Source organism: Penaeus japonicus, unplaced genomic scaffold (assembly GCF_977035675.1).
Source record: "Penaeus japonicus unplaced genomic scaffold, GWHDUDI00000001_assembly GWHDUDI00000001, whole genome shotgun sequence".
Taxonomy (NCBI): Eukaryota; Metazoa; Arthropoda; class Malacostraca; order Decapoda; family Penaeidae; genus Penaeus; species Penaeus japonicus.
Window position 1 is genome coordinate 1,597,965 of NW_028234403.1, and position 12,500 is coordinate 1,610,464.

General features: G+C 35.8%; 1 protein-coding gene across 2 annotated transcripts in view; it reads left to right on the top strand.

The window, feature by feature from the left end:
* The window catches only part of Mhcl (Myosin heavy chain-like), a 246,631-nt gene that overhangs the window by 133,954 nt on the left and 100,177 nt on the right, over positions 1–12,500 (top strand). The window contains exons 4-16 of one of the 2 annotated variants that reach the window (XM_086550591.1): positions 376–586; positions 775–917; positions 1,225–1,386; positions 1,558–1,702; positions 2,013–2,154; positions 2,972–3,043; positions 4,754–4,870; positions 5,128–5,320; positions 9,187–9,412; positions 9,607–9,769; positions 9,917–10,100; positions 10,257–10,424; positions 10,759–10,971. In XM_086550591.1, coding sequence (XP_086406717.1) covers positions 376–586; positions 775–917; positions 1,225–1,386; positions 1,558–1,702; positions 2,013–2,154; positions 2,972–3,043; positions 4,754–4,870; positions 5,128–5,320; positions 9,187–9,412; positions 9,607–9,769; positions 9,917–10,100; positions 10,257–10,424; positions 10,759–10,971 — 2,139 coding nt within the window. The remainder of the gene's footprint in view (positions 1–375; positions 587–774; positions 918–1,224; positions 1,387–1,557; positions 1,703–2,012; positions 2,155–2,971; positions 3,044–4,753; positions 4,871–5,127; positions 5,321–9,186; positions 9,413–9,606; positions 9,770–9,916; positions 10,101–10,256; positions 10,425–10,758; positions 10,972–12,500) is intronic. The other variant, XM_086550629.1, reaches the window with a different exon arrangement.

Consider the following 12,500-nt stretch of genomic DNA (forward strand, 5'->3'; position numbering starts at 1 on the left):
TTATTTTGACCTTTTTCAATATGGATATTATTATAACGTCTAGTAACAATTTTAAGCTAAGAAATCACAAAACTTTTTTTTATTATTATTTCTTTAATAGAGAAAACCATCGTAATCACTTCAAATATATTATAATAATAATCATTTTCATAATCTCTTTTTCTCTCTCTCTCACTCTCTCTCCAACTCACTCTCTCTCTCTCTCTCTCTCTCTCTCTCTCTCTCTCTCTCTCTCTCTCTCTCTCTCTCTCTCTCTTCTGTGCTCCCTCTGTCTCACCTGCCCTCTCTCCCTCTCTCCCTCTCTCACTTCTCCCTCCCTCCCACCCTTCAGACTCAGTGCAAGCATTTTGATTAGTATTTTGTGATTTCCTCCAGGTGATACAAATGTTCAAAGGGTGTAAATTGGAAGACATGCCCCCCCACATCTACTCGGCTGCCCAGGCCTCCTACCGTGACCTCCTAGCCACCCGGAGAGACCAGAGCATCGTCTTCCTGGGTCGGTCTGGGGCCGGCAAGACCACCAACTTCCGTCATGTCTTGCACTACCTGGCGCTCGCTGCCGGAGCCACCAATAAAATTCTTACAGGTCAGTTGTCTGGGTATCTTACAAGTATTGTGTTGTTGTCAAAAAAAGGGTTATCATGGTTATTTTGGTGAGAATCTAGCTAGCTGTCTCATGCTTTAACTCACTTAAATTATTCTAAGTCATGGAAGATTATTTTCGATTGATTTACGTATAATTTGATTATTTATATCCCAATATTTTTTTTACAGTTGAGAAATTGAATGCTATATCCACGCTCTTGGAAGCATTTGGCAACAGTCGAACCGTAATGAATACCAATGCAACTCGATTCACTCAGATCTTCAGCCTAGATTTCGACCATTCAGGACAGATTGCTTCAGCATCTGTGCAGGTAAGTTCAGCCTTGATTACATTAGTCTGTATAATTTTTTGGATTTTTTGTTTTGTTTCAAAGTTTAATGTGCTGGTATTATTGATATGATCAGCTTTTTTCTTTTAGGGAGACTTAATTGATACTATTAGCTTAATCATTGTATATTTGCATTGCATATATGTAGTTGCTAACAAAAGTACGCTTGGTGGTACGACTGCGTTAAAACTCTCAGATAATTGTGTGACCATTTTTTGTTTCATGTATTAATCTATGATTTCCATATTTCATTTGATATCCATATTTGAGCTTACTTACTCTTTTCCAGGTCTACATGCCAGAGAAAACACGCGTAGTGAGACGACCAGAAGGTGAACCAAATTACCACATCTTCTACCAACTCCTGTCAGGTGCAGACGATGATCTGCGAAGAACCTTAGGTCTCGACAGACTCACTGAACCAAACCTCTTCATGACTCCATTACAAAGGGTAAGTTAGACAGGATACATGGATTAAAGGAAAAGTTGTACTCCCAAAAGTTTTTGATTCTATTGCTTTTTTCTGCCATGATTATTTTGTCATTAATTTTTTTCTGTATTTTATTTGGTTAAAAAAACAAAACATATATGAATTCATCAATTTTCCTACCTTATATTACAGAGTGAGGATAAGCAGAAGGCAGGCATTGCATGGGCGAGAATACGAGCAGCTCTGGATGTGCTCGGTGTGTCTCCTGATGAGCAACATGCCATTTGGAGTGTCTTGGCTGCCATATATCATCTTGGCACAGCTGGAGCCGTCAGAGGTAAGGCAGACAACGAGATTATGCTGTTAGCGTTAGTGCTCCACTTTAGTGAATTTGATATATGTTTATTGAGGAACATGGTTCTGTATATTTTGAGTGGTTGTTGAATTTGCAGGTTAGCATACAAGATCTTCATTATGCATACTATTTATGAACAAGGTAGTCTAAATTTGTTTGATGGTGTTGCTTAATGACTGCAGTTGAACTTCTTATTGATATTCATGGTATTCTTCAAACTTCTCTAGCTTTTACTGGCTTAAACTGCATTCTCCTGCCCTTGCAAATGTCTCACATATATGTACCTTTTCAGCGGCTACAGGCAATAAATTCCAGTTCAGCAAACCTGGCAGTGCGCAGAGAGCAGCAACACTCTTGGGAACATCAGTTGAGGAACTAGCACGATCCATCTTTTACTCGACACCATCAACGCCATCAACTAGGGCATCTTTCAGGTTTGTAAATATGCATAAATCAATGTTCTTTTTTTTTTCACAGAATGGCCAAGAATGATTAGTTTCAGTTTCCTAGCCTTTTAGTCTTGTTTTCTGTTGGTTTTCTTTCTCTTTATCTTCCTTTTTCTTTTAATGTGTATATCACTTGAATTTCACATTGTTTAATTTAAAGTGCATTATTTGGCTATAAGCGATTTTTTGTAATAGAATATTTATTTTGTTATATATCCGTATGTATTGTAGAGCTTTACTATTTTTTTTTCACATTCTGAAATTTCATACTTTTCCAGATAAAAGGATATGGGAACTCAGTGATATACTAGATACTCTGATAACAATGATAAAATTTTTGGTGTACACATTATACTGAAAAATCCTCCTTCTTTATATAATTGTGTAGTTGATATGATTTATATTTTTTGGTATTTTTGAATAAAATATCATGTGAATTATCTTTTTTAAGAAGAAAAACATATGTGATTTTTTTCTCTCTCTCTCATACATAGATTTTCTGTATTTTTTTCATCTGTTGATAACTTGTAGGTTCTTAAATGGACATTATTTTTGTTTTTATTTTTTGATGCATTATTCATCCAATTATTAACTTATTCATTTTGATATTGAGATTTTATGTTATTATAGAAGGATGTGTATGTGTAGTATATAGAAATTCCTTTTTTTTTTTTGTAATTATATTTTTTTTTACATATTTACATATTTACATTTTTACGTCAATTTATTTTTCTAGACAGCAGCTTTGGGACAGATGACACACAACAGTCTTACACAATCAAAACACATTTTTTCTCTCTTTCAGCGTTCTCTCCGAAACATTTGATGAGATTATTGACATGATACAGCAAGCCGGTGACGGTGATAGGTATAGTGTGTAGGTTGTCCGACAGCTTAGTATAACCTTCCTGGTCTGTCAGTTGTTTCCCGCATGTGAGCAAGACTTAAAGGTTCTCTAAAGCTCAGTTCACGGATATAGGATGATGCGTACGAAGGGTGATTTACGGTCAAGGAACAAAGATCATGCAGGGACTGAATATCTCACAGATCATATCCTTTTCATTGAATGTTGGCCGATTGATTCTATTAATTTCTGTTTGAAAGGTAATATAGATTGTCATTTTAAAGAAAAGAGAAGTGGAGGTTGCTGATTACGTATATTGCAATAATTCCATACATCTTATTTTTGCTCTGAAAATTATGATGTATGTAGTCATTTCATTCTACTTTGATACGAATGATTAAGTTTGTCATTTCAAGTTAATTGAAACTTTTTTTTTTCTATTGGGATAGGGGATAATGTACAATCACTCTGGTTTTGTTTTATTTTTTTCTTCTTCATATATATGGTTCCAAAATTGCATAGTCACCAAGGAGTCAATTAGTAGGCCTACTAAACCTATGTTTACCCAATGTTTAGTAAGAAAGTTTTTTTCATGCTGATATCATTTTTAAGAATAATTACCATTGCTCTTATTACATTAATGATGTTAATAAAAGTATTTTTACTGTAAAATCAAGTACTGGAGGGAGTAAACAGATGTGGTCATTTAGGTCTACCATTTGACTCCCTGGTGAGTAAGCTCATGCAGTACCATCTGTGCGTAGAAGAAACGGGCAAAACGAAACCATAGTGGACTGTGCATGTATATATGCACTCCCTTCATCAATGGTTTGGTAAAGAATCTGTTGATTAGTACTACTAGGAGATATGAGCAGTTATAAGGAGGTATTTCAGATTGATCGCATAGTAGCTTATTAAATGTGAATTCTGTACCAAAAAGAACAATCATAGTTGCTGTTGTCAAGTAACTAAATTAAATCTAAAATGATGGCTGGTGAGAAATAAACATAGGAATCTCTTGTGTTGCTGAGCAGCCAGCTTATCTTCTGTCTTGCTATTTCTTAAAAAGTAAAATGTTTCTTGAGTAATTCCCTAATCTGGTAAACAGATAACCTGTTCTATTTATCTTAGGATTCATAGATGTGTTAGATATAGCTTTACATAAACGAGCTCTTAGCTGAAGTTTGGAAGTTGTCCCCTTAATTTGAGGATGAGGTGCACCAATAATGAAGTGTGTTTGCATGGTGTTACATCCTTTATTTGTAATCTTTTATTCTTAATGTTTGTTTGTAAATAGATATGTTAAACCATACAATTTGAATGTGTGAATTCTTTTTTCTTCTTCATAACAAGGACTTTTGAACGAGCAATTTCTGTATTAATATTTCAAGTCAGATATCCTTAACTTCTTCATAATTTGGAGTCTTCATTTTCAGGATATTTTAGGTTGGTTGCATTTAGTAAAATGTGATGCTGTCTTGATATCTATTTCATTATTATTTTTAGATAGATGTATTGGTTTATATTGTTTATTTATTTCTAGAATTTCTTGTTATTTCTTTTTTCAGTGTTATTCTGACAGATTTAAATTATGAATTATGAAAGTCCTTTGTCCTTTTACATTTCTGAGAACGATTTTAAATTTCTCTCATCTAAGGAAAGCAGAATTCATCCAGGTGAATGAATAAGGATACATCCCAGGATGTTTCACAGTTAATTAACAAATAATATAATCTCCACCAGGACTGCGTCACCCACTGAGAGACCAGCAGAGCGTCCCGAGGGCTTGGAAGCTTTAGAAGGCATGGCGGCGGGACTCTACAGTGAGGCTTTCAATGCTATAGTGGCACTTATCAATAGGTATGTTTTGCGATTAATCTGTTAGGTGTGCATTTTTTTACCAGAAAAAGTAGATATTTGAAAATTGATTTTAAATACTTTTAAAACATGTTGATCCTTTGGGTCCAGTAGAACTATCAGCAGAAATTACAGGTTAAATAACATCAAGTCATTAATCATTTTAGTGTATTCTTGTTTGTATCTGGATCATACTTAACTTACAACAGGCATTGACACAACAGGAACAAAATCATAAAACCTTGCTTGTTATTTTGCAGATGCATATCAACTTCTGCTCACACTTCAAACTCCATTTTGGTAGTAGATGCCCCAGGTTTCCAAAATCCAGCATCATGTGGCCGGACTTCAGGAGCAACTTTCCAAGACCTTTGTCACAATTACACTCAGGAACGTTTCCAAATGCTCTTCCACGACACTACTTTTACTGCGCAGACTGATCGTTATGCACAGGTGAGTTCCCCTCAGGTATATTTTGATGAGCTTCCTTAGAATAAAGTAACACATACACTAAAATTTTATCTATTTATTTCTTTCTAGCAAAAAGAAGATAACAGGTACCTCTGGTGCATGTAGGGTGTTTTTTCTTCTTGTTGGTGTTGAATGAATATGGCAATGGTATTAAGGCACTATCACACTATGCAATTTTTTTTCCGAAACCTGGGAGAGGTGGAGAGGGAGAAACTTTGTGACGGATTAATGCAAACTACAGTTTATAGCCCTGTGGTGTATATTGTTAACTAAAAATAAGTTGTGGAAGTTACACACAAATCACGAGGAATACAATGCATACCATCACAGACATCTGAAATTATTATACGACTGTTTTTATTGCTGTTGATGATAGAAGATTGGTGACCACTAATTTTTCATTATGTTGAACTAAGATTAAATAGGTATGAGTTCAAGCTTTTTGTAGGGGAGACATGAGGATACAGAGTTGGGTAGTGGATTCAAAATTCTTCATAGTGTGATACCTGCTGTACTCTGAAGAGTTTGATAGATAATCACCTGTGGAATAATTAATATATAGCTATCAACTGGAGCATTAGATTGTGATATTCAAAATTATCTTGTTTTTTGTATAAATTCCCTACAGTGTTTTTTAGTGCCCTTTTCTCATGTACTATGTTACATTCAGAATATGCTACCGATTGGGGCTTTAATTGAAAAATTGATTATTTTCCTATGGACTGAGCAAGACATCGCAACACATGCATGCCAGCTCCTCAGTATCTGGTCCTGGAAGCACACTCATCCCCTGGCAAATCAACAGGCAATTTCTAGTTGAGGTGGCATGAGGACTGTCAGCTAGCTAATATTCTATGTTCTAGTTTGCTATTGCTCGATAATTATGCCATGGTGTGATATCTATGAACTAGAGTAATGATTCTCTTGGACATTATGTACTCACAGTTGGTTCTTAAGCAGCGAATCCTCTTCTCAGTTTGTAGACGTTTCAGCCAGGAAATCTCACCCAGTTGTCTCTAGGTCAGGCATGTGGAGTAAGGAGACCATCTTGTCTCTCCTCTTTCAACAAGCTTGTTCACAGGATTTTCAGTGCAATTACATGAAGGTAGGTGTAAGTAGCTGTACTTAGACCACAGCTAGTGTATGCTAATCATGCTGATACACGGCTAGTTCCATTTAGGCATTGGTGTTTGGATGCAGACTACATGCTGAACCATGATGTATCTCTTCCAGTTGGTAGTGCAGATAAATGATGCAAGTAGTTGGTGCTGTACTAGTTTATAGGCATTGATTGGGTAAGATTTGCAATTGTAATCAGGTGATATCAGGTTGGTTGATTTACAAGGTTATTACATTATGACGTTATCCTGTAGGGTATTCTGCCCTTCTGAGTCCAGCCAGCTAATTAATGCTTAGTGGGAAAGCCTTGACTTGACGCAAGAAAAATTTGTCATGGATTCCATATAGGCCTAATTGCAACATGGCTTTTGCAGAGCTTATGGTGACTATTGTGTCTGTCTGGGCAATTACTGTTGCTTATTATGCTTGTACAAGAGTTTTATAGGCTTTCTTCATCTGTCATTGCCTGGTTGTCTTCTCTTAACTGAGTGTGATGTGAGACATCACCTTTCATTACTCGGTCAGATGATTATATGGAATTGGTCTGGGCACATAAAAAGGGTATTGTATTGTTTAAGATCCTTTAGATTTAGATATGATGAAGTAAATCCACATGACACCTCATTTTTTTTAGTATTATAAGATTAGTGCCATTTCCCTTATGGCAGAAATCAGGGAATATAGATTTGCCTTTCAGAGAGGAGCAACTGTCACAATTATATAAAGATTGGATGTTAATGTAGAATAGGTTTACCTAGTGTGATTGTTTCTTTCTTATCACATATACTGTTGTTACCATTTTTATTGTTAGATGCAATCGGGTTTAGAAAATTAAGTGGGACATTGGAGTATGTATGTTCCATGAAGCCACTTAGAACAGTAAAGGATGTATTGTTATACTAATAAAGGTGGGTATTAATGTAAGGTAACTTATATCCCCTGTTGTTAGATTATTATAAAGCTGACATGGCTTAACTGGATCAGGATTTATTATTAGTGAGTTAATTCAAAGCTAGCACGGAATGGGTAATGAACATTGTAGAAAAATTTAGGAATAATGCTGCTTTGTATATGTAAGATGGAGTATGTCCCATGTAAGTTCCAGGAAGATGTTTCATGAATGGTAAGTTACAATTTTTGTTCAAGAAGTGTCCGTTCAATGGAATCAGAAGCTTTGTTTTATATTGAATTATGTGATTTTGCAATTACACTTTTAATGGGTAAAGTCTGAAGTCTTTCTGATATGGGAAAGTGGAGGACATCCAAGAAATATGTTTTGTAGATTCTTTCTTCAGCACTTCAGTGTCTTTTTCTGTAAGCTGTATGTAGCTGAAATACCTGTACCTATACTGCTAAAGCCATTCATATCATAACAGGAATAGGAGGCATATTAGCATTTTTCTGCTGTGTTATAAAGCATAGATTTTAAGAATATTTCTATTTTCTCATCCCATTAGCATTTGGGATCTTAGAAACATCAGAATCCTTGGTTTTCATGATAACCATGGTGTTATCCAAAGTAATGAACATGATAGTAATTTACATTTTGTTTATAGAAAGCTTTATATAGACTTATTTTGATTGGGAATAATTATACTTTATGCTGATGATGAAAAATTTTTGCTAATCAGCTCAGTTCACTTATTGTTTTTTGCATTTTACATTCTACCTTTTGGGATCTTTTAGTATTTTCAACATAGAGTGCAGTCCTTCCCCATCGAAATAAGGCAATAATAAGTTACAGGCATCAGCATTGAATTTTATAAATGTATTAGTGCTATCAGTGTGGGAGAGATGATTTGCAAAACAGACCCATTTTTCTGGGCAGGCAAAAAATACAAAAGAGTAAAGACTATTTTGTATGGGTGTGATTCTCGTTATCAATGCATTTTACAGTGTAATTAGTAAGCCTTGTCTACCATGTTAATTTCTACCTCACATTGCCAAACAAGTAGAGAGGACAGAGAAGGAAACTATAAAAACTATAAAAATTGAAACATGAGAGCAGACCTAAACCAAAAAGGCAAAACTTATATTACTATTTCGACTCCTATAAGCCATTGATTTTAAAAACTGATAAGTGACATTGCTAAAGGGATCCTAATTTTACATTTGGACAATTTGCACATCAAGGAACCTGATACTGTAATGACATGACAAGTCTTATTGTGGCAACTATAACTGCATTGACTGAACTATATGCTTATTTATTTTATTTTGGTTAAGGTGCCAAGGTATGCTGAATGTGTCTAGATTATGGGTAGTAATCATAGTATGACATTTTATATATATATAGTTCATGACTCCTTGTTATTGCCACTTATGAATCAAGTATCAAATTATGGAAACAATGCTGTTGCTGGATGGATCAAATCTTGAACAGTTGAACGGATCCATAACGTGAATATGGATTTTGTAAATCAATTTTAATGATATGTGTTTCATGAATGTTTCTTTAGATATGTATTATTTTTGGTTTACTTTTTATGAAAGTAAATGGGATGGAGTGCATGTAGAGTCATGTAGGCTCGTGTGAATTTTCTCTAGTTTATGGAATTTTTAATTATTTTGTGGTTTTGGGATGTTTAAATGAATGCATGTGCACATGCATGTGTGTTTGAGGGTCTAATTTTTTCCCCCTAGATAATGTCTTCATGGTAAATATAGTCAAACTATCAAAAGGGAAAAATGTTAAGAAAATATTCTTACTTCCAATCTTTCATAAACAGGAGCACATTGAGTACGGAGATGTTGGAGATGAGATTGGAACTCCAGCTCCCCTGATTGCCCTTATTGACAAGGCATCTTCCAACTGTGTTGTGCGGACATCTCAAATAGACTTAAAGGAAGCCGATCGGAGAGGCCTGCTGTGGCTTCTTGACGAGGAAGCCATTTTTCCAGGTGCCTCCGACCAGTCCTTCTTGGAGAGACTGTATGCCCATTATGGAAGCAGGGGTGAGTTGAGATTTTTGTTGTGGTTTTGGTTCTGTGAATTCTGTTTTTATTTAGGTTCTAATCATTTGATTTATTTGATCAAAGATTTTGTAAATTACCTTTTCTGATTTTCAAGTTCTATTTAGGAACATGAAAATGAAGTATAAATGCTATAAACTAAGATCATTATTTATAAATGTATTTCATATTTACAGAATACTCGCAGTTACTGAAGAAAGGCCAGGCACCAGATCAGTTCACACTGCAACACTTCCAGGGCACCAATCCAGTCACATATTCAATTCTCAATTGGCTTAAATCCTCCCGTGAGAATCCTGTCATGAGACAGGCAGCTGCCTTGCTGCAAGAATCCAATAAGTAAGTCCTGCTTTTGTAAAATGAACTGAGTACTAGTATATGTATTTCATATGAAAAGAATGACAGCAGCATAACTTATGATTTGGGTATTTTATATCCTTTCTATCATATTGTAACATTTCATCATACTCATAATTTTCCTTTCAGGGAAACTTTAAGTAGATTGTTCGTATTTAGCCGGGGACCAGTTAGCAACACCATCAGTGGGTCTGTTGTTGGTATTGAAGGGTCACAATCACTACGTAGAGCTTCTTCTATCAGGCGAGCTTTCACCACAGGCACAGCTGGCATTAAGCGCAAGAGTGTCTGTTTGCAAGTGAAATTCACTGTGGTAAGGAACTAATGATGTTTTTTACATAAGGCATGTAACATAATGAAATTTGTTTATTTTATGTTTTATGATTCTGTGAGTTCCACGTAAATATTGATGATATACTGTTGTTTAGTAACAGGCTTTAAAGTTTTCCTGTTTCCTTTTTTTTTCTAGGACGGCATTGTTGAAACACTTCGTCGTAGCAAATTAAGGTTTGTCCACTGCTTGTTACCACAACACAATGCTGGGCTTTGTGATCTCAAGAGTTCCTTGGTTATGCCAAATAAGGCCAACAATTCCTCAGAAGATATCCTTCTCAATGTGCCTCTTGTGCGATCCCAGGTAATATAATTATCAATGTATTTTACTTGTACTTTCCTTTGTCTAGTAAATCTTTTGATCATATTTTTAAATGGAGTCATGGTGTTTAGGAATGATAATATGGTTATTAGTTTCTCATACATTGTACATAGAAAACTTCAAAGCACATTTATATTTATTTTGGCCAAAATATGCTGAAATGACATGCTCTTGTATGAGTAGAACTAGCAGTGCTAGGTGTTTAACAAGTTTATAACTTATACTTTGCTAGGAGTTAATGATTGTAGGAATTTCTACTAGGATCATAACAAATAAATTCAACTACTAACAGGAGACCTATTTTCGTATTTTGCAGCTCCGAGGATGCCAAATCTTGGATGCTCTGAGACTCCACAAACAAGGATTCCCAGAGCACATCCAGTACAGCGAATTCAGAAGACGCTTTGCCGTGTTGGCCCCAGCTGAAGCCAGAGCCCAGACACCTGTCTTGGACGAAAGAGCTGCTGTGGAAGCAATTCTAGCACATTTAGACCTCGATTCCTCTTCGTATCGACTAGGGTTGTCGCAGGTAATGTACAGTTTGTTTCTTTATGTTTTTTTTTCTCAATAAATCCAAGGGTAACTGTAACAAAATTAAGGGATTGATGAAATTTTTGGCTGGATTTGAGATCTTTGTACTTAAATATATATATTTTTTAATTTATCATTTATTTGTTTAGTAACATGTTTAGAAATGGATGTAAGATTTCTGTTTCCTCAGTTTTAGTATTATCCTTTTGTAGATTACAAAGAAACATGAATTTTATATAAAGTGAAGGAGATTAATACATGTATTTTATTTTACTATTCTGCTATCATTGGCCGTTTTGTTATTCTTGGATTTATTTTGAATTCTGTTGTTTAGTGTATGGGCCAGTATTGTTAAAGACTTGACCGATTTTCTATAGACTTTTTACCTGAAATGCATTTGGGAGATTATTCCTAAGACTAGCATTCGAAAGTTTTTTTACTTGATATCTTATCGGAAGGACACGAGAGAGAGAGAGAGAGAGAGAGAGAGAGAGAGAGAGAGAGAGAGAGAGAGAGAGAGAGAGAGAGAGAGAGAGAGAGAGAGAGAGAGAGAGAGAGAGAGAGAGAGAGAGAGAGAGAGAGAGAGAGAGAGAGAGAGAGAGAGAGAGAGAGAGAGAGAGAGAGAGAGAGAGGGAGAGAGTGAGTGAGAGAGAGAGAGTGAGAGAGTGAGTGAGTGAGAGAGAGAGTGAGTGAGTGAGAGAGAGTGAGAGAGTGAGTGAGTGAGTGAGTGAGTGAGTGAGAGTGTGTGAGTGAGTGAGTGAGTGTGTGTGTGGTGGAGGTGTGTGTGTGTGTGTGGTGAGTGAGGAGTGAGTGAGTGAGTGAGTGAGAGAGAGTGAGTGAGTGTGTGAGTGAGTGAGTGAGTGAGTGAGTGTGTGTGAGTGTGTGAGTGAGTGTGTGTGAGTGTGTGTGTGAGTGTGTGAGTGAGTGAGTGAGTGAGTGAGTGAGTGAGTGAGTGAGTGAGTGAGTGAGTGTGTGAGTGAGTGAGTGTGTGTGTCTGTAGGTGTAGGTGGGGGTGGTCAGTGTCGGTGCGTGCGTGGACGCATTATATGGATCAGCTTGTGTGCGCTTTCAGTCTGAAGATGTTTCCGAAACTACAAAATTTCACGTATAGAAAGCAAGATTATGACAGCTTTCTCCTCAGAAACTGTAATCATTTAAAAGGCGTATACGTTTAACTCGTTTAACTGATTAGCACTCTAGCGTCGTCAATCAACCTGTCAAATGAATTATATATTCAGTGCAGATCAGTACCATTATATTGGTTATTTCGAAAATGAAATCCGCACTGAATCGTTCGAAATGAGAACCGTTAATATCGGTTAGAATTGGAAACGTATATTTATGAACGTTAGCGTCACGCACATTGACGGAAACCAATGATACATTAATAAAAAAAAATAAAAAGCGTTTGATGATTGAAAATGAATAACCCATGAATAAAATCACAAGACGAGAGTTTAAAATTAGTGGAGGAGATTTTTATTAATGAAAACAATAAAAAAAAAGTATTTGGCAGTTAAACACGAA